At 51.1% G+C, this 27,018-nt stretch overlaps 13 protein-coding genes across 13 annotated transcripts; 5 read left to right on the top strand and 8 right to left on the bottom strand.

The window, feature by feature from the left end:
- Positions 1 to 494: 494 nt before the first annotated feature.
- On the bottom strand, positions 495 to 2,660 carry N7462_001258 (uncharacterized protein; the record flags this gene model as incomplete). Its single annotated transcript, XM_057072984.1, has 1 exon — positions 495 to 2,660. One exon carries the CDS (start codon positions 2,658 to 2,660, stop codon positions 495 to 497), a length of 2,166 nt encoding a protein of 721 aa, XP_056936625.1.
- Positions 2,661 to 4,735: 2,075 nt separating this feature from the next.
- On the bottom strand, positions 4,736 to 6,944 carry N7462_001257 (uncharacterized protein; the record flags this gene model as incomplete). The annotated part of the gene is made up of 2 exons (XM_057072983.1): positions 4,736 to 5,986; positions 6,078 to 6,944. 2 exons carry the CDS (start codon positions 6,942 to 6,944, stop codon positions 4,736 to 4,738), a joined length of 2,118 nt encoding a protein of 705 aa, XP_056936624.1.
- Positions 6,945 to 7,807: 863 nt separating this feature from the next.
- Positions 7,808 to 8,317, bottom strand: N7462_001256 (uncharacterized protein; the record flags this gene model as incomplete). The annotated part of the gene is made up of 1 exon (XM_057072982.1): positions 7,808 to 8,317. One exon carries the CDS (start codon positions 8,315 to 8,317, stop codon positions 7,808 to 7,810), a length of 510 nt encoding a protein of 169 aa, XP_056936623.1.
- A 161-nt stretch (positions 8,318 to 8,478) lies between these two features.
- On the bottom strand, positions 8,479 to 9,777 carry N7462_001255 (uncharacterized protein; the record flags this gene model as incomplete). The annotated part of the gene is made up of 1 exon (XM_057072981.1): positions 8,479 to 9,777. The coding sequence occupies one exon, from the start codon at positions 9,775 to 9,777 to the stop codon at positions 8,479 to 8,481; it is 1,299 nt and encodes a 432-aa protein (XP_056936622.1).
- A 264-nt stretch (positions 9,778 to 10,041) lies between these two features.
- On the bottom strand, positions 10,042 to 11,567 carry N7462_001254 (uncharacterized protein; the record flags this gene model as incomplete). The annotated part of the gene is made up of 3 exons (XM_057072980.1): positions 10,042 to 10,611; positions 10,673 to 11,335; positions 11,427 to 11,567. 3 exons carry the CDS (start codon positions 11,565 to 11,567, stop codon positions 10,042 to 10,044), a joined length of 1,374 nt encoding a protein of 457 aa, XP_056936621.1.
- Positions 11,568 to 11,903: 336 nt separating this feature from the next.
- On the bottom strand, positions 11,904 to 13,305 carry N7462_001253 (J domain-containing protein; the record flags this gene model as incomplete). Its single annotated transcript, XM_057072979.1, has 2 exons — positions 11,904 to 12,425; positions 12,502 to 13,305. 2 exons carry the CDS (start codon positions 13,303 to 13,305, stop codon positions 11,904 to 11,906), a joined length of 1,326 nt encoding a protein of 441 aa, XP_056936620.1.
- Positions 13,306 to 14,169: 864 nt separating this feature from the next.
- Positions 14,170 to 15,327, top strand: N7462_001252 (ADP-ribosylglycohydrolase family protein; the record flags this gene model as incomplete). The annotated part of the gene is made up of 3 exons (XM_057072978.1): positions 14,170 to 14,327; positions 14,427 to 14,851; positions 14,948 to 15,327. 3 exons carry the CDS (start codon positions 14,170 to 14,172, stop codon positions 15,325 to 15,327), a joined length of 963 nt encoding a protein of 320 aa, XP_056936619.1.
- A 1,295-nt stretch (positions 15,328 to 16,622) lies between these two features.
- pfy1 (profilin) lies at positions 16,623 to 17,151 on the top strand (the record flags this gene model as incomplete). Its single annotated transcript, XM_057072977.1, has 3 exons — positions 16,623 to 16,703; positions 16,805 to 16,939; positions 16,990 to 17,151. 3 exons carry the CDS (start codon positions 16,623 to 16,625, stop codon positions 17,149 to 17,151), a joined length of 378 nt encoding a protein of 125 aa, XP_056936618.1.
- A 719-nt stretch (positions 17,152 to 17,870) lies between these two features.
- N7462_001250 (uncharacterized protein) lies at positions 17,871 to 18,230 on the bottom strand (the record flags this gene model as incomplete). Its single annotated transcript, XM_057072976.1, has 2 exons — positions 17,871 to 18,167; positions 18,222 to 18,230. 2 exons carry the CDS (start codon positions 18,228 to 18,230, stop codon positions 17,871 to 17,873), a joined length of 306 nt encoding a protein of 101 aa, XP_056936617.1.
- A 1,203-nt stretch (positions 18,231 to 19,433) lies between these two features.
- N7462_001249 (uncharacterized protein) lies at positions 19,434 to 20,006 on the bottom strand (the record flags this gene model as incomplete). The annotated part of the gene is made up of 1 exon (XM_057072975.1): positions 19,434 to 20,006. The coding sequence occupies one exon, from the start codon at positions 20,004 to 20,006 to the stop codon at positions 19,434 to 19,436; it is 573 nt and encodes a 190-aa protein (XP_056936616.1).
- A 312-nt stretch (positions 20,007 to 20,318) lies between these two features.
- Positions 20,319 to 20,801, top strand: N7462_001248 (DASH complex subunit DAD4; the record flags this gene model as incomplete). The annotated part of the gene is made up of 5 exons (XM_057072974.1): positions 20,319 to 20,321; positions 20,391 to 20,447; positions 20,495 to 20,557; positions 20,614 to 20,698; positions 20,770 to 20,801. The coding sequence occupies 5 exons, from the start codon at positions 20,319 to 20,321 to the stop codon at positions 20,799 to 20,801; spliced, it is 240 nt and encodes a 79-aa protein (XP_056936615.1).
- Positions 20,802 to 21,230: 429 nt separating this feature from the next.
- Positions 21,231 to 23,746, top strand: N7462_001247 (actin-related protein ARP5; the record flags this gene model as incomplete). Its single annotated transcript, XM_057072973.1, has 6 exons — positions 21,231 to 21,426; positions 21,496 to 21,757; positions 21,785 to 21,815; positions 21,886 to 22,815; positions 22,869 to 23,645; positions 23,717 to 23,746. 6 exons carry the CDS (start codon positions 21,231 to 21,233, stop codon positions 23,744 to 23,746), a joined length of 2,226 nt encoding a protein of 741 aa, XP_056936614.1.
- Positions 23,747 to 26,086: 2,340 nt separating this feature from the next.
- N7462_001246 (MARVEL domain-containing protein) lies at positions 26,087 to 26,892 on the top strand (the record flags this gene model as incomplete). The annotated part of the gene is made up of 4 exons (XM_057072972.1): positions 26,087 to 26,233; positions 26,304 to 26,407; positions 26,484 to 26,606; positions 26,730 to 26,892. The coding sequence occupies 4 exons, from the start codon at positions 26,087 to 26,089 to the stop codon at positions 26,890 to 26,892; spliced, it is 537 nt and encodes a 178-aa protein (XP_056936613.1).
- Between the last annotated feature and the right edge of the window lie 126 nt (positions 26,893 to 27,018).

The following is a 27,018-nucleotide window of genomic DNA, read 5'->3' as shown; positions in this document are numbered from 1 at the left end:
AAGGGACGGACATACTATGTATGTCCGTAATAGCAGAACCTTCACTAGAGGAGGGGTGCATATCCAGTAGATTTCTTTCCCTTGGAGGTTCTTTCCGCCAGAATCTGATCGGTTACTATTCCGTTACCCCTGTTGCTTGTCTCCACTCCAAGAGAATCCAGTGTGTTCAGAAATATATTTCAGTACTTCTGTTGACATTCATCTTCAACCTCAATCTCGGTATTTCTTAATTCATAGTCCAACCCCCAGCGACCATGAAACCTTAGTAAGTTTTCTTAATATTCAATATCCATGTGATTGATTTCGGAGCTTGTTTATTGCTTATCAATATCTATAAGTGTTAATTCAAATGTGAATTTACAATTCCTGCCATGAGACAGAGTCTTTATCGATGGAAAGGTAAATAGAAGAGATAGAATTATCATTGATTTGAGATATTATTCTAGTAAATTAGTAGGCGAATTAAAGTGTTCTGATGAAGTATCAGCCATGATCTACATCACAAAAGCCAGGCCAGCGAGGAGCAAGAACGAGGAAATTAGCTTCATCGAGACGACGCCGTATTGCGACACAGAGCCACCGGTGAACAAGGGGGTGCCTGGGGTGGTGGTTGAGGAGATAACTTGGCCTCCGTGGGCACTTGATGAGGAGGGAATTGTTTTAGAAGTTGAAGAACTTGCAAGCTTGATCATGGTCGAATCGTGGGACCCAACAGGAACAATTGTCACAGTAGGTCTAGAAACCTGGATGTGACTCGTTCCAAGAGAGGAATTCTTAGTGGCATCAACTTCGGAGGCCTCTGAAGAAGGGACAGCCACAGGAATAGTGGTAAATTCAAGCCCAGGACTGATCGACACGTTTGACGCGCTGGAGGGGGAGCTTGATGCATTGGTATAATCCAGGAACTCGGAGCTAGAGCTGGATTTGGAGCTGTCGCTTGGTGAAGGGGCAATGGTCTCTTCGGCACCAGAGGTAGTGTAGATAGTACTGGATACCACAGATTTTTTGTCGGTGACATCTGTTCCTTTCTCATTGGCAGTCACAGTGGCGGTAGCTTCAGCTGCAGTCACTGGGCAGACAGTTGTAGACACAAGAATTGTCTCTGTTGTGAGATAAGTTGTCTTTTCACGCGCAGGGCAGTCTGTAACGCTGGATGGACATGCTGTGATAGTAGCCGTGCGAGTGCTGAAAATGGTAGAAGTGGTATAACTTTCACTATCCGTGCCGGAGCCAATACCAGCGGATCCAGTTTCAACTGTATGTGTTGTCTCAGCCGCGGAGACTGGACAGACAGTTGTCGAAACGAGAATTGTCTCCGTCGTGGTGCGGGTAATTTTCTCTCGAGCTGGACAGTCGGTCACACTAGAAGGACAAGCTGTGATGGTGGCGGTACGAGTACTGAAGACCGTTGAGGTAGTGTATTGGTCTTCGTCGGAGGTAGATCCTGGAACCGGGACAGTTGTCGCTAGTCCAGTAGTAGAAAAATCCGTGGTGCCAGCTGTTGCAGATGAAACTGAGAGGCTCTTTGAGTAGGTTTCGCTGCTAGCTACTGTAGTAGAAGAAGATCCATGGCCCAGGGGGATAGAGGCAGACGGGGCTGCAGATCCCGGAGGCACAGAGGCAGACAGGGTTGCAGATCGAGACTTTGCAGTCCTGGAATAAGAAGACGGAGGTTTGGACACGAAAGGAATGGACATCGAGCTAGCTGGCCTGTTAGGGATAGAGGTAGATAGGTGTTTCAACGGTGAACTGGTAGACGTGGGCACGTTCGCCGGCGTAGACTTTGAGATGACAGACGAGCTCGAACGGATGGCAACTGAAGACGATTGTAGTGCAGTACTGGATACGATAGCTGGCGTAGACCTTGAGATGACGGACGAACTAGAACCGACAGCGACTGAAGACGATTGCAGTGCAGCGCTCGATATGATAGCTGGCGTAGACTTTGAGATGACGGACGAACTAGAGCCAACAGCGACTGAAGACGATTGTAGCGCAGCACTCGATACAATAGCTGATGTACTGGATAGACTTGAGGATGGCGATGTTGTTGGTGTTGGGGTAGGGCTGGGCGTCACAGTCGATGTGGTGCATGTACTGGAAGTTGTTCCCGAGATGATAATATTGTCGAGATCGATTGCAGCGCCAGCATAGGTTGTAGAACCCGTACAGTATCCATAGATCTCAAATGTATGGGTCCCGGAACTGGTTGGTGTGAATGACCCCGAGAGGGTGCTCCAACTGGTGGTCGAAGAGGTAACCGAGATGCTGGTCTGGGCAAGAAGCCCAGCCGTGGTAAAAGAATCCATGTACATCTTGAAATAGCAGGTCATGCTTTGTGAATTCGAATTTGGAACAACACGATATTCGAAGGAAACCCCATATGTATTTCCAGCTAGCAAGTTGGAGAGACGCTGGTAGAGCAGAACCGAAACACTTGTTGAGGTAGCCGACGTTTGTACATAGTAGTCTCCGTCTGCTGCATCTCCGCTGACCACGGATCCTGAAGTGCCCGATGCAAAGCCCCAGCTCGTACTTCCATCTTCAAATGACCCATTCTCGATCGTATCTAAACTTGTGCAGGTGACAATTTCTTCCGCTGCAACTAGAATAGAATTGAAGAGGAATAAAAGGATCCAGGGGCGTGACCGGAGCCACATCTTGATCGGTCAATCGATGGTGATGAAGCAGGAAGATTGGATGCCACTCCTAAGAATTATAATTAAGGGTATAACGAATTATAATAGCCCAAGTCAATCAAGTAAGTGAACGAGGGACAGAAGTGAGTGGCAGAAACGAGTGACAATTCCTCACTGGGTGGTCATAAAATCGTGATGACAGCGTCTTTTTAGAGGGCCAGGGGGGCTTATAATAATAACATCCGAATGGCCTCGCTAACTGTTGATGATTTCGGAATCGCCGAAATATCCCACGATGGTTGGATTCCATATCATTGATCGTCGGCACAAATGGCCAATTCACACCGCAGTGTGGATCAGGATAACCGGATTGACACTATTGAACAGCTCTAAACTAGATTCAGCAGCGAGGCTTGTCACTTGGTAATCATTGGCTAGATGATCAAGGTCCACTTCCAAGGAACACTACATCGAACGACCCAAGTAGGAATCTTGGAATAAAACTCCGACAAGATAACCCTATTCTGTGGGTGCCCATTGAGAGCAGTCTAAGAAATTCAAGTAGTGGCTAGCAGTCACTTGGGCACTTCTAGCCGCCCGTGGCGAATGTTAGAGACCATAATTGCCCCTTAGCGAGGGATCGAGGGGGAAATGTTTGGCGGTCGGCTCCGCCTGCTCCGAACTCCCCTGGTGACCTTCAAGTTCGTCGTACCTATTTTTGTCAGCAGCTTAGCGCTTCCTCAGCTTGATTCTCTTGCCGGGCTGTTTTTGGTTCTTCTATCGGCCTTCCAGGCCCCTTCCGAGCCGACGAGATCGAATCGTTGATTTCATCCAGAACCACTCCACGCTGGAGCAGTCTTGAATATAAAGCAATCCTACAACAACGTAGAGTCGTGTATGCTTTCCACAGCCAAAACAGATGGTTGACTGTCGTGCTTTCGAAGCGACCGAAAGCGGCCGACTCGGTCAAAAACCAAATACCGTCCAAGTAGAGGCATTTTGCTGCGAAGATCTGTGGCCGCATAATTCCAATTCCACCCAGTTCCAAACAATGAGGCCGAACGGAGTAAGCGCCATGTGGCGCGATAAGCTCCACTATTCCAATGTCCGCGTCGACGGTGCCCAGGATTCGCCACATCGGCAAATAACCATCCTATGCTGAAGCCCGTTCCCATGTATGGAGCAGGCGAAAGCGATTCGAACATATCAAGATTGGAAAATCCAGCTTCGCATACCCATCGTAATTTACTGTGCTGGATGTGATACTCCGTATTTTGCCAAGCCGAAGCCACATACATGCCACAACTTTAGAATATAGTGATAATCGATCTCGGTTTCACTCCGAACCCTCGCTCACAGTTTTCTCATGCTTCATGCCAAGCACAACATCCCAAATTAGATAACTATCTGTGCTTGTCCTTTCGACATGTCAGGATAAAATGCATTTGTACTATCATCTACTCTATCCTACGCGAAGGCCTCTCTGTCTCTTCCTATTAAATCGCCCTGCTTTTGAGCTGTTGGGGCATGAGTTCGACTGGCTCACATGAAATCACCATCGACCTCTGACCAAGCTTTTCTGGGATAAGTTCAATTTTTCTTTCTATCTCACGCCTTCGATCTTGACTTCACATATCCCCGAAGTTTCTGTCAATCTATTCTGTACCTCTTCTTAATCACAGGGAATATCATGGTCAATGTGTTGAAAACACTTTCGGAGACCCTGGCCATCTGACCTAGACGTGCCAACCATTTCTGAAACCCAACATTCCTCCAGGACCAAGTCAGAGATGAACTCTCACAAAGTTGAACCTGGACCTTTATATCGGTGGTTTAGTATGTGTTTCATGGAAAGGATGATGTCAAGAAAAAGCTGGAGATATGAAGATGTCTCGTATCCATTCAAGGCCTTGAATTATTATATACTTAAAAAGAACCATTCGCCGACTGCAGATAGGAAAGTATGCGCCCGGATGCACAAGGGGTGGTAATGAATAATAAAATGGAAAAAGTGGTATCTGGAAGAAAAAGAAAGAATGAAAGAAACAAAGGGATAAATGGAGAATGGCCAGAGAAAGTTGGGTGGAGGTTGAAAGTTAAACAGACTCAATCTGCAGCTCCTGCGAAACAGCATGTTTATGCCGGCTCTGCACCCCTGTGATTTGGGGGGTCAACGCTCTGCGCTCCACATATCGTTCATTAGAGTCGAATTGATCAACACGGGATCCAATGGGTACCAGTATTTGGCGCTTGCCGCGCGAGACGGATATGGATCGTGCGGTAGACACCTCGATGGTGGGTATTTGAATGCCCGAGTCATGGGGTTCAGTGCCAGCTTCTCCAACTGTGTCGACCAGCGGCATGCGAGGAGATTCTGCTGGAGATATTCCCGATATTGGGCTAGCTGTGAATCCTCCAGGGGACATAATTCGGTCAACGGCATTTTTGGTGGGGTTAAATCCTGACGGGATGGTAGATGGTGACGATCCAGATGAAGACTTCTCTTTCATCGGCGGTCGGGGCGGCGCTGGGGCTTGGGTTTGAATTTTCAAGTTAGGGCGGACTGGACGGCTGGCCTCTGGGCTTGATTGAAGTGTTGCAGGGGGTTGCATATGAGCTTTTTGCACGGGACTTCTCTCTTTCGTAGAAGGCTTCGATTTTTGTGAAAGCTGCTGTTTGGATGACCGGGTCTGCAATTTGGGAGCTTGCAGTGAGGACTTCCGTTCCTGGAAAATTGGCTTTGGCGCCTGCGCAACCGGCAACTTGGAGACTCGTGGTGGTGTCTTGGTAACCTGTTGAGGGGATTTTGTCTGTTGCGAAGAGCTCTGTATGCTCTTCTGTGTTTGATGTGGAGATGGTGCGGATGGCTGTATTTGCTGGGTTTCAGGAGGCGTCGCCAGTCGTTTCGTTAGTTTCGCTGATTGAGATTCTGCGGACGCTGTGACTGTCTGTGTTAATGCCAGTTTGGATGGGCGAGGTTGAGCAACTTGTTGGACATCGGATTTGATGGCCGGAAGTGGCTTATCGAGGGATGATCGTGGAGTACTCGAACGATCATTGAAGAGATTGGAAATTCCAGGAGATCCAAACGAGGAAACGCTGCTATTATTATGATAGAGAGGCGGCGTCTCCGCTGACACCTTAGAAGGGCTCTCTACGGGCAGCGTATTCGACCTTGTCAAAGGCGCTGGACCGCGAGATGGACTAGGACCCCTTGAGAAATTTTGGGTTCCGAGAACCAGTGCGGCCTTGGACGGTTGGGAGGTTGGGAAAAGAGTGAAACTAGATCGTGCGGGTGAAGTGGCTCGTCGTTGTGGAACAGGTGGGAGCTTTGCAGCGAGAAAGTCCTACTCAAGATCGGTTGTCGTTAACATATGTATTTTTCATTCAGCCTATCTACAACCGGTAGATACATCAAGCTGTCAGCAGTCAACGTACCTGGTTATCCGGCACACGCAGGTTGTCTAGAGTCTTGGCCCTCCTGGCCAGCAGTGAGGGTCTCTGGTTCTTGTTCATCACATTGCCGAACATCACACTATAACGCTCCATCTGGATATTGGGGATATTGACGTCCAGCCGAGGACCTTTATCGTTGGGCTTTTCCTTTGGAGCGGCCTTTTTCCCCGAAAGTGAGAACTTGCGGCTCCTTTGCGGACTAGATTTGGTGGTCGTGGAAGCCGTGGAATCGACTTCGATTTTAGGCCACTCCTCCGTGGACTCCCTGCGTTCGGCTTGCCGCTTCGTGCCCTCGGCTTGTTTGGACTTTGCAGGTAACCCTTTCGCTTGTCCTTCTTTGAGTTGCTCCGTCGGTGAAGTAAGTGCATTCTTCGCCCTGAAAAGGCCCCCGATTTTCTTCCACTTGCTCGGCTTGCGGGTCTGTGGCGGTTGCTCGGTCTGTTGTGGCGCAAAAATCTCCTGATTGAACCTCGGAGGTGGGAGATCGTCACGCGAATCTAGCATACTAGGACTACCTAGAGCGATCCCCACCCTGGGTATTCCTCCTGGGCTGCGTTTAGCATTGGCACTGGTTGGAACAACCTCATCTGGCGGCGCGGTCAAGCGAAAGTCAAACGTAGCAGTCATTGCCGGTGGCTGTTTTACTTCTGCATGCTTGTTTGCGATTTGGGGCCGGGGAAAATTGAATCTTGTGGCACTTGTTTGTTCGGGGACTGGTCGAGGACTGGCACCGGGAAGGTCATGAAGGTCATCTCGGGGCAATGCATCGGTATAGGTTAACACGGGAAAGGATATCGCATCAGTAGCCGGTGCTGGGTGTGATTTGACGACTGTAGTAGCTCGTGCCATCTCCTATTCTGTGGGCCTTAGGTCTGAATTTTAGAGCAGACTTGCCGTAAAGAAATACAACCGATATAAAGGGTTTCCAGAAATGAAAGATTCCAGCCCAATCAAGAAAGGAAAAAAAAGGAATGAACGGCCTTCCAGAAGGCCTCGGTGCTAAAGCAAACAAAGATCCAGTCCAGAAGGACTGCGCGAGTGCAGGGCACCGGGCCTTTTATCGAAATGAATTTCTTTAATTGAACAGGGTCAGAAGGAGTGGCGGCGGGCGGTATAGTCCCAAGTGTGGAGAAACGATTATGCCAAGCTCTGTACCTGAGACATTGCATCTTTATTAACAAAATTGATTAGTTGGCTGGTCGATCGAAGTCAACAGAATTGATTATCTTACCATCGTATTGATCCACGCTGGGGTTCAGCCCAAACCTGACTCAGGCCAGCCCGCCATGGCCCCCCTAGGCCGTCACTGTTTGGGTCCAGTCAGTCAGACTGGTCGAACAGGGAGCCGGGAGCGGTGTAATGAAATGAAAGACCACGCCAGCGCCCAATGCTCATTCGATCGTATCCCATCTCGTTACGCTGCTAGCGCCGCAACGGTCGGAATTCAGGGGGTCAATTCTCATGCCCAGTCCCGCGGACAGACGAAGGAGAGTCCACTAGGTAAAGCCACCGGGCCACTCCAGGGCTCGCTCGAGTGGCATCGGTCAGCATGGGGCCGGTGCAAAGGCCAAATATCGAAATATCGAGCCTGGTGTCCGATGCTTAATTGCAGCGCAGCGAATGGGCATGTGCGTTGCGGATTGATTAGCTCGCTACCACGTTTCGTACCAGCCAGTCAGGCCGAGAAGCGTCCGCCCGCAGAGAGGCGTGTTTCACCAGTCCTGAAACTGAGACAAGTCTCCTGTCTCCATGAGACAGGGGTTTGCTCGCCACGTTTGCGTATTGGCCGGTTTTGACCAGGGTCCAGAACTGTCTGTCCGCGTTGAAATTTGCGCTGACGGCACAAGAGTCATCGTGAATGGATCAATGATATGTAGGGATTCGCGCGAATCACAAAAGCCTGACTGGGTCGGCAGCCGGTCGGGTCGCATCTTCCATAGTTGGGGGCCCGCAGGCCCGCACGGACGGTCAAGGATCTCGCGCATCGGCTGTCGCAGACCAGTCATTCGTTGCGCTGGTCGGTTTTGTGTTTGCCGTTGTGTGATGCCAAGGATGAGGACGATGCCAATCGTGCGCTTGTTCAGAGTGTCTTTACAAGTCAGGTGGTGACCAGGTGACCGCCGCCAGTTGCCTGGATCTCTGCCTCGATCAATGCCAGCTGAATCGGTCTGGAGACTGCTTTCTTTTATACTCCTAAGAAATGACTCGCCCGATCCTAGCATACTAGCTCCGCTCTTGGGCGCTGTGGCATCGGACCTCTCCCTGACATTGCCACTGCTTGACTCCCATTTTCAGCCTATATGGATGATTCTACTGCCGTCCAATGGCGTCCCATCGTCTCAAGATATGACAAAATCCTTCGCTTATTGAAGTCGATATTATATCATACATTATAGCAACATGTACAAAATCCATTACTCAGCTTTTCATCGAGGAGTAACCAGCGCAAGCCACCATCCCTCATGGATGATCTACATCTTGTTAGTGACACTTGTATCGGCGTAATAAACAATCGTTGGATACTCCACACGACTGCCTGGTACCAATCAATTTGTAGTCCCTTGGACTCCATTACAACGTTGGCTCTGATCAAAAGTTGCCAACAATACGTGAGGTATTTCCGCAGCTCTGGCGCATTATCAGTATGTAGGGGATCGTCAACCACCAGACTCCTTCGGGATGGTGTGAAACCGCCGCAGTTAATAATGCCGAGACACAGCTCCGCGGGAAGACCCTTTGCTTGGAGTATTTGGATGATCTCGCCCACGTCATTGGGGTGTGCAGGATACTCCTGGCTCACTTCCAACGCAGCCTTGAAGTCGAAAAACGACATGGTCCCGCATTTCGGGACAAAATCATCTAGGAAATTATAATGTTGTTTCTGACCATTGTGTGAAATGCCAAAGAATGCCTGATGAGGTGTTGACTGCCGGGTTGCATTGGTGCAATAGAGGACGGTCATTTGATACGCGCGAGTGAGTCGATAATCTAGAACGCTTGTGTCCGACACAACTGTCATGCCAGGCAGGGGAGATTGTAGATGGCGTGTCTTCACCGTATGATCATATATTTCCGGTTTTTGCAAGAGCATATTCAGGCAGAGATACGAAATTAATGGGAGATAAAAGAAGGCTTTCAGACCGTAGTCAATTTGGACATTGAGCCATCGCTCCCATGCGGGTTTTAGTTCCACGGAAGGGTGCGCAACAATTCGAAGCGCGGGCAGTATCTCGTTGTGCATGACTAGTTGTTTGATGATCTCAATCTGATCGTAGCTCAGATAATTGCGGGCGCGTCCATCCACGCCTGGGTCACGGGCCCACATAGATTCCACCCATGATCGCATTTTTCTCGAGTCGAGTGGCGTTGTGGTGCAATTTTCTGGAGCCTTTTCCTCGTTGTATTCTATCGCCTGCTTGATTTTATATGCAACCAGTTTGGGGAAGACCTCCTCATCATCGTCCGGTGGACGGATGGCATCGGGATATTTAGTTCTTTCAATTTTGCTGTGCTCTTCTAGTGTCTTGCAGAATGCCTTACTGAAGTAGCACAAATCCTTGTCCAGGTTGTTTTTCGACTTTGGGAACAAATTGGTTTGGCCTTGAGCCCTCGTACTCGTATAGCGATATCCAAAGTTATCTGCTAAAACCCTCCAGGGGATATTATGGGCTTGATGCGCCATAAGGAGAATCCGTCACTCGATAGGGAAACTGTGTCATGAGAATTTCTTCCCACCCGAAGGACCATTTCTGCACTTTATGTGGGTTGACCCGCAGGTTATCTTCACATCCGCGCGTGTGGCTGTGCTCTATGCTCCACAAGAAGCGTAGGCGCGCGCTCCTTTGACCTACAGCTTCTGGATTCACGGAGCCGAATTAAACCCTGGCTTCCCACACAGAGGGTCCATTGAACGCGAACGCGAAGTAGCAGAAGAAGTCAAGCGGGGCTATTTTTCACTATGGATGGAGTACCTGTGACCGGACGAATTATGGGTATCTCGTGATCGCGAACCGGTTTTCCAGCTGTGACGCCGCCCCGTCGAGACAACTCGCTCATCTTCCGTTGAGTCTGCTCGACGGCGAGGCCGAGTCTCGGTGCTCGAACGGCCCGTCGGCGATCCCTCCTGGCTGAGTGTTCGGGAATGTCGCCGTCGCCGGGTCACCTCCTCGGCATCGGGCGCTGAGTGAAATGATTCCGCGCTGGCACTCCGGACATTTGGCCGTCGCTGTTGCCCGGGCCTCACACTCCTAATGGTTATATATTTCGGTGCTGCGAATGTTGATGCTCTCTTCAGTGGTACCCTGGTCTGAGCCGCATTGAGGCTCTCCCATTTGCGCATCAGCCAAGCCTTCAGTTGCTCCTCTCCACCTTCACCATTGTCATTCTTTTTGCCTCGACCACCATCGCGGTTTCGTTTTCGTCCTCGTCCACCCCGAAGTGCATGCGAGTGATCCCACAAGAAGTCCCGTTCGTAGTCCGGCACCCAGCGCTTGACAATAATAGTTGAACGGTCATTCTATTGGCATGTGTCAGGAAAGCTATCACCACTAAGAATTCAAAGATGTGTAGCTTCTTACCTTGTCATATTGCCATGGAATGTCATAGGCGTCCAAGGTGCGCGTGGAAATCCATTTCGCGGCCATCTTGGTCACAGTAGTCTCAACTCCATCGATCACCATGATTTCTCCCATGTCATTCAAGATCTCGTCAACTTGTCCGCCACCCAAGTTTTCTTTTGACAATACTCCCTTGAGAAGGTTGCAATACCAATTCCTCTTTTCTTCTACTTCTTGTGTCGACTCTAGCTCCTCGTCTCGGGGCAGCGGGTGGGCATCGAGGATCGTATCGGGTTCTTTGATTCCGTATTTCCTCATATTCTTCTTGAGGCGTTCAAGGAAGGCCTGCTCAATAGCGCGCTTCTCCTCCGCAAGCCGCCCCTGATATCTTGTCTCCCAGACCGACGCTTGCTTTCGGGCTTCTTCTTCGTGGAGTTCCTTGATTGCCGCTTTCCTGAGCTCTTCCTCTCGACGTTCTATCAGAGTTTGATGGTGATGTCGACTGGAACGGCTTTTTCGGGTGGTCTTCAAAGCTTTTTTATAATAATCCGTAATGACAGACTGTACCTGGATATAGTTCGGGTTCTTGGGGTTGTCGAATTTGTTGAGGCTGAAATGGTCCACCTCAAGGCCATATTTCGGGTGGCCATCAAAACAGGCGCTTTTTGAATCAACGATGAATTCCTGCACCCATAGAGCATGAGAAAGAGAACAAAAAAAAGTGCAACGATGAGGAAAAATCAGCTCCTTATTCCCCCCATATTCTATAACCTACCTCGATATCGTTTCGCCCAATCACCTTTCCCAGCTTGGAGGGTCGCTGCTCAAAGAAGCATGATACCTTGGGTCCCCCTTGAACGCATAAAGTGATGAAGTCATCCGCGACATCTAGGAGAGTACCATTTCTGGACGTCATAGTTTTCAGCACGTCCGTCTCAAGGCTTTTATATAAATCGGACGAAGCGGCTATAGCTGTCAGAAGAGCGCTTTCCTCCGTAAATGACCTCGATCCACGGTGAGGTGTTCCGAGGAAGACAACTCCTACGGTTGACTCAAAAAGACCGGGATATTGATTTTGCTGCATTTTGGCAAGGACCAAGGCCTAGGAATGCAGTTAGTGAAGCGTGTTCATAATGAAACTCTAGGGTATCTGTTTCGTACTCGTTCGATCACAAGGCCGCCGAAGCAATGACCGACAAATACAAGTGGTCGTTTCAAGTCCTCCTACTTCTCCTATTAGCTGGAGTCGAAATTAATCATGTCTAGCCAGATAACTTGCCGCACGGATCATGTTGAGACAGAGAAGAAGCTTGGTCGAGATTGTCGACAAGGTTGTCCGGATGGGAGTATCCCCCATCCAGAGTGAATCGTATCCAAATCGTAGAATTCGAGCCTTTGGAGCCGCTGCGGGTAACATTTTCTCATCTGCTAGCCAATTAATTCCCGACTCCTTTTCTCTCCAGGTGATGTCCGGTATGGCACCCAGGCCATGGACAGCCACGATATCGACACGCTCAGCGTCAGGCTTGGAATACATTACTTCGAGATTCAATTGCTCTGGTGGGACTACATAGAGCTTCTCTTTCGCGGGCGGGCTTTCTGATGAGCCTTTCCCGGCGGGCTCTAGGCTTGACTCTGGGAGAGGAGGAGGGGGTGCGGGAATCGCGTCTGCTTTTGCATCCTTCACTGCTTTATTACGCTCCTTGATCTGCTCCTCAATGTTTGCAAATTGATCAACTCCATCTGGCAAGGATGATGCAGTCTTCTGGTCTCTCTTATACTACATCACTGTCAGTCAGCAACAGCGAACACCCCGGCAATCCCGCCGGTTTCCAGCTCCCTTTCACCACTGAGCATTCTAGACTACTCGGAATCAGACATACTTCTTCCAAAAGGCCCAGAAAGAATTCCATAAATTCTTCCTTTTTAATCGTTGTCGAGGACGGTCCCTGTTGCGACGGCCTTGTTCCTGGCTGCTCCCCTTGAGAACCAGAACCATGGTTGAGCCGCGGGGAACGCGGCCAGCGGGTATCGTGATCTACCTCAGTGGCATACATGTAGCGCCGCGAGTGCGAGGCTTCGGGGTCGTCAGAATAACGATCGCGTCGAGAAGCACCCTCGGTCTGTCGTGTTTTCTCAGACCGGCGAGGGGACGGCTGCCGAGGAGCTCGCCTTCGACTGAAAATGATCGCATCCGTACTACTGTCCGAGTGGGATGCGCCGTCATCGGGGTCCATTCGGGGCCAAAAGTTTGATTTGATGCCTCGAGGAAGTTCCTGCCGCTCCTGATGGCGAACACTGGCTCCTCCGAATAGCGCTTGGAGTGCCACACGGGCCTCATGATGAACGTCGTGCGGAACGTCGCGCGGAGAGGCCGCCTCATTCTGTCTGTGCAAGGCCTGCTCTCGAATAATCTGTGCTTGTTTGACTAGCTGATCGTAGCGGGCACGTTCTGTTTCGTCGGAAAGAATGCTGTAGGCTTGCTGAACTCGATAGAATAGATCTTCGGTTACTTTCCGCTGCGATTCGTCCTGGATTTTGTCCGGATGGCATTTGAGTACTTTCTTGCGATGCGCAATTCTGATCTCTCCAAGATTTGCATCCTTGGCCACATCTAGGACAGCATAGGGGTCGATATCCGTCAGAGATGCCATTGCCGTGTAGATGGAGGACCTACGAAGTGGGGGAGGGAAAAGTGGAGAGGGGGGAAGTAAGCTTGAACGGGTCCGTTTCTGACCTGGCAATGGCGTTGGGGGAGAAAGATTCACCTCAAAACTATTGCAACTTTAAGCGCTGGCTCGGACGATTTGCATATTATTCGTGTCCCCTGACAACTGCCCCTTTTTCTCTCTCTAACTTGAGCCCCTCTGAAATTGAAGCTGGGGCTCGCCGGGGTATGGACGTCAACATTTCCATCTCCCCATCTACATATTCTTCACTAGCAAAATCCTCACGTACGACATCCAACTGAAGCAGCTCACGCAAGGAACTTCACGTTAGAGCCATTAGTCGATTTGTTGCAGACAGCCTCCAAGGCATAGTTGGTATGCTGAATGGAAATGTGTCGCTCTTTTCCCGAGAGGACCGTGTAGTGCTGAGGCTGGAGTCCAACGATGCGGCTCTGCTCGCTTTTCGGCCCCGGCGGTCCCACGGAATGAAATCTATCGCTAAATGACTTGGATGCCGGGACTCGTTCGTTCGAGGGGCGTCAAGGTTCCGACTCCGCTGCCTCCACCAAAAAGAGGCTCGGCCACGCTGGCGGGGGCTACGCTGCTCGGCATCTGCGGGCTGAGCACCGGGTTTCTGAGTCACCATCTCCGCGATCCGACATGGTATAAGCCACAGCAGCACCCAGACAGGGCGACTATATAGATCATCATCTACTTTACCATCAACGCCAGATAGCACAGTGATCCCGAGGTTGCCGACTCCCCAACTCCAGTCTCTCCCGGTTTCAATTGTTTTTATTTCTATTTTTTATAGTTTCTTATTCTTGCTTTCCCACCAGACCAAACGCAATGACCGAACCGGTCCGGATCCAATCTCGCGCGCGGGGCGCCATCTGGGGCACCTGCGTGGCCGATGCCCTCGGCGGTCCCGTTCAATTCAAGCCCCCTGGCACGTTCGAGCCCATCACCGACTTACGTTTCGTCGAGCCATTTCAAAAGCCAGCTGGGTATTTCTCGCTTTCACCATGACAGAAAGAGGAAAATAAAGAGACAAGAACAACAGCAATAATAGTGGGGTCCAGGTCTCGGCTGACACGAATACTCAGGTCGTATTCGGACGACGGGTCGATGACCCTCGCGCTGGCCAAGTCTTTCGTTGAATCCAAGGGCAGATACAACCACGCGCGATCCATTGAGCACTATATCGGCTGGCTCACCGAGGGCAAGTTCAGCACCGCGCAAAAAGCCTGGGACGTCGGCCTGTCCACGCGTAAGTCCTTGTCCATGTGGCGGCAGTATGGGATCGACAATATCGACAGCACGCAGTTTGAAATCTCCGCTCAGCTTGATCACGAGGGTGCGTCTGGCAATGGCAGCTTGATGCGGATTTCCCCGGTGGGTGTGGCCCTCTGGACCGATCCCAATCGGGCCCGAAACGTGGCCAAGGAACAGAGCAGGATCACTCACCCAGCGATTGCTTGTCTGGACGCTTGTGAAGCATACACCCTCTTGATTTGCGGCGCAATGAACGGTAGGCCTGTCCCAACGAAAGAGCAAATGAAAGGAAAAGGGGGTTTGCTCTTCTGTTCTTATTCCAGACCACGGCCTAATTGATCTCCCGTATTAGGCGAAACCAAGGAGGAACTATGCAAGACCATCTCGGACTTCCAGTTCCACCATCCGGATCTGGTGGAACGTCTTGCGCGGTACAAAACCATCGACGACTGGAAGACGACCAGCAGCGACAAAATCACAAGTAGTGGCTGGGTAGTGGATACCATCGAGGCCGCGCTCTGGGGATTCTTCAAGTATGAGAGCTGGGAGACGGGCGTGCTGGCCGTCGTCAATCTCGGGGGTGACTCCGACACGGCCGGGGCGGTTTACGGGAGCCTGGCGGGTATCTTTTATGGGTATGACTCGATCCCGACTCGCTGGGTCGAGGGAATGCAAAATAAAGCTCTGATCCACAGCATTGCGGAGCCCTTTGCCGAGATGGTGCCTGCATAATAGGTGCATGGCGAAGCAGCCGAGCCGTGAGATCGATTGTATAGTTATGCGTATATCGATAGTCGGATGCCCCTCGCTGGATTGAGCCGGCCGACCAGGTACTGTCCATTACCATTTCCATTGCCACCTGTATTCGACCCTCCCTTTCTTTCCCCAGCACATCTCGTAGTCTCGTTATTTGATATTCTCGGTGAAAGTGGGAAAACGACCTCGACGAGAATACGTACTTCCAGCGTGGGGTCTTGGCGTGGCTCCATTTTCAGTAGAGAGGATTCGAAATTAGATACTGGTAGGAATTAGATCCAGATGATAGCATTCCTGTTGGCCTGTCCGGCCCTATCTTGCTTGACCATCGCGCTGCCCAACTCCTTTGCCCTAGCAGATCTATAGAAATCTGTCGCCCGGTTCCTATGAAGCCCCACCCTACCGAGGCTACCTAGTCCTTTACATCCTTTGACAGGCGTCAACAGGGCGTCTCCGGACTCACGAGTAGGGCGACATCTACCTATTTCTCTCCTCCTATACCTACCGCTCGATCGGATTTAAAGATGTTCATGCAGGAAGCAGGAAACAAACTCCGGATTCAGGCACTCGACACGTGCACGTCATTGTGCCGATCGACTCTGCAGACGTTGGGAACCCAGCGGACCTGCTTCTCCTGGGAATATATTAGAGAGAGGTCGCCCATGGCCAAATCCACGACACGACACTGAGGTTGAAAAGTACCTCGTGGACGCGAAACCCGGTGTTTGTCCCAGCAATTTATGCATTTCGGGTGGGTTGGGACCCCCCACTCCCACGTTCCCTGACTTCCTCGTCCGTTCGCGGCTCCGAACCCGCCCAAGACGTCCGAGATTCCCAGGATCGACGGGAACCGCCTGCAGTTTGGCGGGGTCTTATTTACCGCCAACACAGACCCCCCACTTGCAAACCTCCTTCACCTCCCACAAGCTTCCTTTCTTCTTCTCTTCCCCTCTACCCTCATCTTCAATCCCGGACTTCCCTCTTCTCCTCATTGAATTCCTCTTCTCCCTCCGCAACCATGGGTCAGCACTCCGCAATCTGGCAAGGTATGTGTGCCGTCATCCATCTGCCCCGTTTCCGTTCCCAGAGACCCTCCCCCTCACTAACCCGCGCTTTTTTTCCCCTCCGGTATAGGCTATGTCGACTCCAGGTACAGTTCCATCAATCTTCGTTCTGGAGACCCCTAGATTTCTTCGTGCTCGCATACTTCCGAGTCGCTACAGCACTCCGCCATCCGCATCCATGCTAACCTCTCGCCCCTAACCAGCCTGATGGGCTCGGGCCAGTTCGATAAGGCCGGCATTCTCGCCGCTGACTTCTCCGGCCTCGAGGCTCAGTCCCCCGGTTTCACGGTATGAAATTTGGCTTTCCATGCTTGACTAGATGCAATTCTAGCTATCGCCGTTCAGACGAATCAAGTACTAACGTGGCGGGTTGCGTGCCATTTCTCTAGCTCTCCCAGGATGACATCAACTCCCTGGCCGCCGCCTTCACCTCCGCCGACAACGCCTTCGCCAGCGGCTTCTCCATCGGCGGCGAGAAGTTCGTCTGCATCAAGGCTGACGAGCGCAGTCTATACGGCAAGAAGGTATCTCCCCCCCCGTATCCTCCAATCTATATAGGCCACCCCGAGAACAGCTAACTGACCCCGAATCCGATATACTGCAGGGCAAGGAGGGCGCCATCGTTGTCCGTGCCTCCGCTTGCACCATGATCGCTCACCACGGTGAGAGCGTCCAGACCACCAACGCCGCCACCGTCGTCGAGAAGCTGGTCGACTACATCAACAACCCCCAATAAATGCGCGCAGCTGATTGGTCTTTTCTTTTTGCAAATGTGGATGAAATGAAATGCAATGACAAGGGGGCTTTGTGAAGAATAAGAAATAAAGGAGCATTGATCTTTTTTTTCCCTCTTGTTTCTCTCTTTTTTTACGCTGTTTCAGCTTGTTTCTTTGTTATTTTTTTTACGCTTTTGGCTCTCCATGCAGTCCAGTAGTGGCGCCGCTGGATCGGAGCTCGTCCATGGAGCCCGTGGACTGTGGAGAAACAGTTTGCCCTGTATCCATCAACATACGTTTTGACTTATGTCAGAGTCGATATCTCTTTTCAACGCGTGATATCTCTGGGGATGTGAATACAGATCCCACACCGTCGCCTTGTCATGGAGAACTTTTTGGGTTCTATTCTCTATGGGACATTGAATACCGACCGTACAACAGAAGGATATGCTATAAAAGGGCCCAAAGGCCCTCAGGATTTCCCCCTTGTTGCACGAACAGAAAACAAAGAGTCATTAGTAATTACAGGGTGTTTGCGTATGCCGTAATATTATCATGTCGTTCGAGTCACTCCCAAGCGCCAGCCACCGGATACCACCAACCAGTTCATACAGGACGCCACTCAACAGCATACTTGCCGCTCCAAGGTTGCCGCAGGAAATGAAAACTCATGCAAAGCGAAGTATCCATGTCTTAGGTCGTGCACATCAACAGCTGCCTTCGACATTTGTTTCGTCGTTCATACAGGCAATTCAGCGTTGCTGCGGCCACCGGCTAGAATTTCGAGTCCGCGCTGGATATACGGTCCGATGACAGGGATGTTGCCAGCGAACTGCCCAATCGTCACAAGGAAATCGCCGAACAGAATGAATAGCCCGTATAACTCGATGAGGAAGCCGGTCAGCGGCCAACGGAGGAGAATCAGCACAATGCCGGCGGTGAAAGCGGCGGTGCCCTTGAGCTTCTCGGGGCGTGCGAAGAAGACCATGGTCTTCTGGAAGCCGATAATCAGGGTGAGACCGATCAAGAAGAGGATCTAGGACGGGGGTCAGTTCAAGTGCCGAGGACGAGGGGTCGCGGTATGCCGTACGTTTCCCATTGCAAGCCTATTAGACAAGCTTGTTAGTATAATATAATCACGATCGTGTAGACAGTCTCAGCTGGAGTGGTCTTTCTTCTTATAAGGGGCAACACGCACAATGAACGGTCAAAAAACATGAGGACGCCGCCGAAAAGAAACAAACCACCTATACAACCCGGGGCGAGCAGATTAACATGGCACCAAGGACGACAGTGTTGGCAATCATGGCCGGCGCTAGATCTTACCAGCAGAGCAAAAGATCATTCCGATCTCTGTTTACGAAAGTTAGCCTCAAATCCAACATGGTCACGGTTGCGCCGGGGCAGGCGCATGTGGCTCGCGTCACACTCCAGTGCAGGTCTACCGGAGGCAAGCAGGGCAGAACTGACTTTGGTTTTCGGACAACCACATGCTAGGCATTTTTTCTGTATATGCGCAATGGGTGGAAAGGGACTGGAAGATTTGCGAGTGAGTAGAATTGCAGGACAATTGGGCGAGGCTCTTCGGGCGATGATCGCCGTAAACAGCAAATCGGCTGTTTCTGCCTAGACACAAAGGCGGTGTGGCACTCTCCCTTTAAGCCGCTCCCGAGCGGTCGTCCGGCTTTTGCTTCTGTGCACACCCGGTGCAAAATCCAATACGCAGAGAGTGGGGGCAGAGAAGGGAGGCATTTGATCTCAAAATATACGATTTGTGCTATTCGCACGAATTGAGCATGAGAAGGAGCTATTCTATGTTCCCAAATATGCAACTAAGCTACAGGGATGTCGGCCGGAGCAGAGCTTGCGTTGATGTACGCACAACAGGAGCTCTCGGCCTGCTCTCTATTGCTTCCCTTCCCAAAACCCATCACTGTTTTCACAGTATACCACGCCGCGACGACAGCATCCCTTGGGTGCTGTAACTGATGTCTCTTTCCCCTGAGGCGTCGGTAATAGTCGAGTGCATCCTGGCACAAGGCGGACAATGACTTTTCTCGGTCACGAATAAGCCGGAGCGCTTTCTTGAACCTGTCTCGAGAGGGGCACGGTGGGGTGGAAAGGGCTTGACTGTGTTGGCCATACATAATATTCGTAGCGGTTTCTGTCGATCTACAGAGATCCCCGTTGTTAGCTCAATCCTCGGATGATAGCATCATGAAACTATGTTTATACCTGTGACACTGTTCCCGATGAATTTTTGATTTGAATAGAAGAGTAGAATCGGTCCAATATGGACGTCTTATTTCAAGATTACTTGGGCACCGCGGGCCTCAAGGTAATTCTCTGGCACGCCCTGAGCCAGGCTTCGAATGACACCAAAGATCTCTTTGTCATGGTAGCGAAGCCGGGTCTTGGGGTCAGTGTAGGGACCAGACAACCCCGTAATATCGCAATAGTTGCGCTGGTTAGCCGGACTGAGCGATGGTGCGGACTCAATGTTGGTGTAGGTGACTGCGGGTCCAGTTGGGAACATAGCTCGTGCGTTCTTCTCAAGGACCAACGACGACAGGTTCCGGGCAGCCTGAGCCAGATTCGGCGGGTTTCCAGCTCCTTCAGCTGGACTGGCTGCACCATCAGTAGTCGTAGCCCCGGATGTGCCGACAAAGGGGGTGGTAGCGCCGGAATTGGCCTGGGTCGCCATCACTGAGGCTTCCTTGCGCGCAGTCTCCGAGATGATCTGCTTGACATTCTTGTTGCGGCGCTGGGAGGGTTTCCAGTGGGGATTGCGGAATGGTTTATGGATATGAGAGATATCGAGCTGGTTGAGAAGCTGCTGGTGTGCCTCATCGTTGGCAGGAGTAGCTGGTGCCATTGCGTAGGAAGGGTGGAAGTGTAGAGGGAGGAGGAAGTATGAACGAGAGGGGCGCTATGGGGAGAGGTCAAAGTCAAGCCAAGGAGAAAGATTTATCAGCTGATGCCGTGAATTATATATTTGCGGGGTCGTATTATAATTTCCCACGATAGTGTCCCGTGTAAGGGAGAAGATTCAGGTCGACGATGCGCCGGGTCGCGGACGATCGGAAATCGGGTCACATGACCCTGAAGATGAGCCCAAACAAACAGCGGGCTTTCAACTTGGTGTGCTCGAAGGATCCTAAAATCACCCAAATACCCCAGTCACACCATGGTCTGTCTTCCTTCTCATCTCACGATAGTTGATTGTTTGGATTGGGCAATGATGTTGACATTCCCTTAGGAGAGCCCCCACGAGCATCAACAGACGGTGCTACTTTCGCGCATCATCACCAATGTGGTATGTGGATTTGTTGTCTATGTTTTATGATGACGGTCTCCAGATAGACTGACCAGAGGTGTCAGGAAAAACTGAATGAGGCTATTATGGTCATGAACAAGAGTCTTCAGGTAGGCGTTGAGTCTGGAAAATGCTGATCCATGCCTGACAACTGACAACCGTGTAGGAAGTCAACATCCAGAACATGAACGTTGAGCTGGTCGCACAAATGTTCAAGAACTATCAGTCGAATGTTCTCTTCCACCTTGAAGGTATGCTTCTGCCTCATATTGCATTCTCGTTCTCTTGTTGGTATACGCCGCCATACTAACATCATTCGCAGCCACTGAGAATCTTAAGGAGCCCTCTTCATGAGGACATCCGGGAAGGACTCCTCCCAATGGCTGGAAAATGATGACGAGATGCACTAGAGATATCCAATTTAATGTCTAACGCCTCCATATTCTTCTCGGATTTTTTTCTCTCTTCTATAAGTTGGTTGGCGGATGGTGCCATCATCATCCATCTAGTAGTTGGTAGTATCTGTTTAGGCGGCCGATAAGGGAGTCGCGGCGGCGTAGGATAACGTATCGATTCTTGGCGCAAACCCTCCAACCTCGTCCACCTACCGCAACGGACGGTCCTTCTCTGATTGCCTCCTCACATTTCCCTCGGGATTGGTATATTCCCAATTCTTCTGACCCTCTTCGCTGTTGCCCTTTTCTCTGTCATGCAGTGACCCCGACCGTCTGATCTGATCTTCGACCCTCAGAGCTCCTGGTTTCTGCACCAGCGCAAGCAACCATGACCATCACCTCAGTCCAGACCTTCCTGCCCAGTCGATTCGCGATCAATTCATCGGAGAAGCGCGAGGCTAAACCTACACCGCAAACCTATGGGGTCCAGGATTTCCCTTTCAAGGGTTATCAACCTCCACAGCCCGACGGATATGAGCAGAGCAAGGCCCATCCGGACACAAGCGCCATCGTCATTGACAATGGTATCTCGCACTCGCCCTTTGAACGGTGTCCAAGCTTCACTGAATTCTGACCTCCTGATTCCCCTGCAGGCTCTCATCTCGTTAAGGCGGGGTGGTCTTTCGACGAAAACCCACGATTCGTTCTTCCCCCCGTTATGAGCCGCTACCGCGATCGCAAACTCAATCGCCAATGCCATTTCATTGGATACGACTCCTATCTCGATGCGACTACGCGCGGTCAGCTCCGATATGCCTTTGACCCTGGCTCTAGTGTGGTCGGCAACTGGGATGTTATGGAAGGTGTACTGGATTACTTGTTTCTCAAGCTCGGTGTGGATGGCGCCAACGGGGGGTTGACCGGCCCATCCTGATGACCGAGCCAATTGCCAATCTTGGATACCCTCGAAAAAGTATGGGGCCCCGATATTTTCAATCACATTTGATTTCAGAGCTGACAGTAACGCCCTAGTGATGAACGAGATCCTGTTCGAGTGCTATTCGGCACCGTCAGTGGCCTATGGCATCGATTCACTCTTCGCCTACCGTTACAACAAGGGCTCAGATGGATTAGTCGTTTCTTCTTCGCATACCTCGACACATGTCATTCCTGTGTTAGATTCGAAACCGCTCCTGTCCAACTGCACTCGGCTCAACTGGGGCGGACTTCAAAACGCGGAATATCTCGCGAAGCTGCTAAAGCTCAAATATCCTACCTTCCCCGCCCGCATGACAGATAATCAAATGGAGGATTTGGTACACAAGCACTGCTACGTTTCAAAAGACTACGACCGCGAACTCGGTGGCTATCTCGACTGGACAGGGCTCGAGGACCGGGATCATGTCATTCAATACCCCTTCACAGAGCATATCATACCGGAGAAAACCGAAGAAGAATTGGCGCGCATTGCCGAACGCAAAAAAGAGAGTGGCCGCCGCTTGCAGGAGCAAGCCGCCAAGATGCGATTGGAAAAGCTGGTCAAGAAGGAGCAAGAACTAGAATACTGGAAAGATCTGCAGACTCGCCTGGCTTCCGAGACAAAGAAAGAGATTCGTCGAGTGCTGGAGGCGGAAGATCTCAAGGACGAAGCGCATTTGGAACGCATGATTCGGGATCTGGAGAAGTCCATCAAGCGCTCTCGCAACAAGGACTTGGGTATCGAAGAGACCGAGGAGCAGCAGGAAGAAATGACCTTCCCATTACTGGATGTTCCCGACGAGGAGCTAGACGAGGCCGGCCTGAAAGAAAAACGTCACCAACGCCTGATGAAATCCAACGTTGAAGCTCGAGCACGCGCCAAGGCAGAGAAGGAACGGGAAAAAGCCCGTCGGGAGGAAGAAGAACGTCTGGATCGGGAGAAGCGAGAAAATGACTTTGAAAATTGGATCGCAGAGCGACGTGCAAACCGTCAAGTATGTGCATTCGTCCTCCCTTTGATTATTTGCAGCATCTAACAATCATACAGTCTATTCTCCAGAAAATTAAGGACCGTGACCGCATGAAGGCGGATCTTGGCAACCGCAAGTCCCTTGCCAGCCAAATGCGCATGAAGACCCTGGCCAATCTGGCCTCTGATGGTCCTAAGAAGCGTCGGCGAGGTGGGGACGACGACGACTTTGGCGCCAATGACGAAGATTGGGGCGTGTACCGCACTGTGGCCAAAGATGAGCAGAGTGACGATGAAGAGGAGGAAGACCTCGGTGGCATGCTTAACAGCATTGAACAGGAGCTGCTCGAGCACGACCCTGACTTTACAGAAAATCACACGCTTGCAGCCCAGTCTGATTGGACCAAGAGCCTTGTCCATGCATTCCTGCGCGGTCCATGGCCGTTCGATCCTGAGAGTCAGCGTGAGGCACACCAAATCCATCTCAACGTTGAGCGCATTCGCGTCCCTGAGGTCGTATTCAAACCTTCCATTGCGGGCGTCGACCAAGCGGGTTTGATCCAGATCGCTGCTGACATTGTGAATCAACGATTCACCGACCCTGCGGCCCGAAGCCGTCTCCTCAAGGATGTTTTCTTGACTGGCGGTAATACACTGTTCACTGGGTTCGAAGAGCGCTTCCGCAACGAGCTGCGCGCATTCCTGCCCATGGATGCTGCATTGAACGTACGCCAGGCCGCAGACCCTGTCTTCGATGCATGGAAAGGTGCCGCGCAATGGGCCGGAAGTGCCGACCTGGGCCGGTGCTCTGTGTCTCGCGATGAATACTTGGAAAAGGGCAGCGAATATATCAAGGTGAGCGTTACTACGGCTACGTCTTTACAAGCGCCTTTCATGGTTTTTCAGTTGACTGACATGTTCTACAGGAGCACGATCTGGGCAACGTTACATGGTGAGAACGTGGACGAGAGGAGTCCAAAACACCTCAGGCGCAATGGAGTCGAGTCGCACGGGATTTACACGGTTTGGCCAGCACTAGGACATGTTCAGCAAAGATATTTTTCTTGTAGTAATCAAAATCATCATCGCCCATGGGTATGCTTTCTCCATAGGATTGTTATTGTAGCCCTTGGGAGTGAATCCCTTGAGCCGCTTTCGCGACGCACTTGTCTTTCGTACGTGGAACATGCTGACGAGAACCGAGGGCCATTCTCTGGTTGCGGTCTTCAAGACTCACACTCCCTTGCGTTCATCCAACGTCCCTACTTTATTACTAGGCCTTCGGCCCCATACATGAAGCTGGGTGAGCTTGTCTGAGACATTGGCGCTTATTGATTCTTGAACCTGCCCGGCCAGAGGACGACATTGTTTATTTTGTTGGCCTTTTTCCCCGAGGGACTATGGGACTATGCAACTCGTTTCAAGATTTGCCAAAACATTCCCACAGATCAAGAGGCAAAACTCTCTGCTTTCCGCCTCTGAAGCAAGATGTATCTCGATGTATCTTGGGATTCCCATTCGGACCTTCTGCCAAATCCCCGCTCCATCCAGCGACCAACCGGAAAACGGGCCTGGGGCTGCTGCACGACTCGGCCCAAACCCGGACCTTCCAGCGTCAGTACCCGGCAGTGGCCCAGTCCTCTAGCTAATCTAGACACATTGCGTCGTCCAGAGGGATGTAGCTAGCTACGAAAAAGCATGTCTTATAAGCCAACGATGATGTCGCACGGTCTCGTTAGACGGGGTTCAATCCCCCCACCGCCGGTGACGATCACGACCTCCCCAATCGTTCATACTCCAAGGAGTGGAGAAGGAAGACTAGGTTTTCATCATGCCTATCCTGGTCCTTGTCCCCCTTCCTACCAGTAATAAGCCTGATAAGACATACTACGCTCACTATACATACTTTACCTGCAGCGTGGCGAGGCCTGTCTCACCCGTCTGCACCACGCTCCATGGTTCCCATTCCTTTTCTTTTTTGGTTGCTTTTTGTTTATATTGCTCTAGCCCATCTTTTTTTAAAGTTTTGACAGCTCTCAAGGGATATGCTTCATCCCTTGAATGCGACGGGGCATCTCGTAGGTTGACTGTTTTCGCCCTGTATCAACTGACCTCGGGGTGCCCAAAGCTTACAAGGCTGAAAGGCCACTGTCGATCTGGACTGATGCAGGGAGCACCCCGCTATTGGCTGATTCTGCAGCCATTTACCAAAAGTAAATAGGGCCCCGCCACGGGATGGTCGACATGAGTCTCACGATTAGCTGGTGATCATTATAATTTGCTGATTTACTTGACCAGGCTGCTTTTTCCCACGGTTCATTCCCGCCCGGGTTGGGGGTGGTGTGATCTTCTCTATGTGAGGTTATTGGATGTTCAATATAGTTGGACGGTCTTATTCTTCAGTCCAGTCGGTTCATCGGATAACTAGCGCACTTTGCGCTTCCGCGGGGTGCCGAAGGGCGCTACTAGCTCTGCCATTTGGGTTGAAGAATGACTCTATAGGGACTGCTGTTTGAACGCGACCGAGTGTGTTTGGCCAAAAATTCCCCCTTGCACACGAGAAGTGACATGCCGATCACTTTTGCCCCCTTCTCCACTACGTCCATTGGACAACCAGAAGTCTGTGGGACTGCGGAACGGGGTCTCCTGTCACTGTTGTCAGGCCAGATCAACCTACTGTAGCTGGCCCACAGCAAAGTAAAAAGCCATCCGGACAGGTCTGCCTTTCCTGTGTAGCTTTGAATCAATACTATCGATGGCATGAATCAAACATATTGGAGTCCATCAAAAGAGGCAGAGAGCGCAAAAAAGGGCAAAGTACAGGGGTTTTTGTAGTCGTGGCTCTGTGTAATCTCCTCCTTTGGCACTGACTTCATACAGAGAGCATCATGACGCATCTGGGGAAAAGCCCGGACATTCCAACTGTCCTTGCCGGATCTGGCCCTGGCGTTCAGGTTTCGGTTTGGCTCGGCGCTAGTCGTGTTTGTGTCTCATGGTTCTACTGTCCGGCTGGGCTGATGATGTGCAAGATCCATGGTGTCTGGTCTTCCTGGGCAAGAAGCTTATAAAGTGGCTTCCCGCTTTGAGAATCCCGTTTTTTTGGTTTTCCTTGTCTGTCGTGTACCTCAACTCATTGCCATTGCCCACATTTCCAGAGCGTATCCTGCGGGGCCTCCTTTTCGATTGTTATATACATTCCTGTCCTTGTAACCTTCTATATCTTCCATTTCACACCACCTCGGGCCACCACTAGATCACATCCACCTTTCCCATCATCTAATCATCCACTACGCACGATGATCTTTTCAACAGCTGTTGCCAGGCCATTACAGCTGGTCACCCGAGTCCTACAATGGTCTAGTGCCGTGATTGTCATGGGCTTAACCTCATTCTTCATCCAGCAAGGTCCTCGCGGCCAGCACATCATCTACCAGGAGGTCATTGTACGTTTATACTATCTCTACTCTATCATTCCATGTCAACTCGAGAGAAGTATCTCATCTGTCCTAATAGGCGGTCCTCTCGGTGGTTTTCTTCCTGCCCGCCTTCATCTCGCCCTTCCTTCCGACTGCCCTGAGCAAATTTGTCCTTCTCATCGACGTCATCTTTTCCTATCTGTAAGCTCCGTCCTCCGCAATTCCGCTCCCCACCAATAATCATTCAACTCGATACTAACATCCTTTGCTTTCCTAGCTGGTTGACGGCCTTCATTTTCGCGGCCCAAGACTATAACCAAAATTCGTGCTACTTCAATGCCCCGCCCGGTGTAACCTGTGGACGAAAGAAGGCCAACGAGTCATTCATTTTCCTTGCTTTGTATGTGTTTGCCTCCTTTTTTCTCGTATTTTCCCCCGCCGTCACACAATAGACCCTGGAGTTTCAAATTCGCTGTCTCTCTGCTGCCTGGCCTCCATCAGTTGCTAATTGTGTTTACTGCAGCATCTTCACGTTCTTCGGCATGTTCCTTGAAGTCGCCTCCCTCTGGGCTTATCGTAAGGAAAACAACACCGCTGCCGCCCCTGTGCATGAGAAAAATGAGCCCGGTGCGCGGCCGCCTCTGGATGCACCAGTGGAGCCAGCTGCTCCAGCGGGAACTGTCTAAATGGGTGGTCCCGCGATATATGGACTGGTACCGGGTGTATCTCCTGCTTACGAGTGGGCTTGCTCTCGCCCTGGTTCTCTTTTCTGGTTGGATGTGAAATCCGGCTTTTGAGAATGGTCCAGACTT

This window comes from Penicillium macrosclerotiorum (genome assembly GCF_028827735.1).
Source record: "Penicillium macrosclerotiorum strain IBT 26536 chromosome Unknown utg000002l_segment0_segment0, whole genome shotgun sequence".
NCBI classification, from domain to species: domain Eukaryota; kingdom Fungi; phylum Ascomycota; class Eurotiomycetes; order Eurotiales; family Aspergillaceae; genus Penicillium; species Penicillium macrosclerotiorum.
The sequence above is the reverse complement of the archived record's forward strand: the minus strand, read 5'-3'. Positions and strand labels throughout refer to the sequence as shown.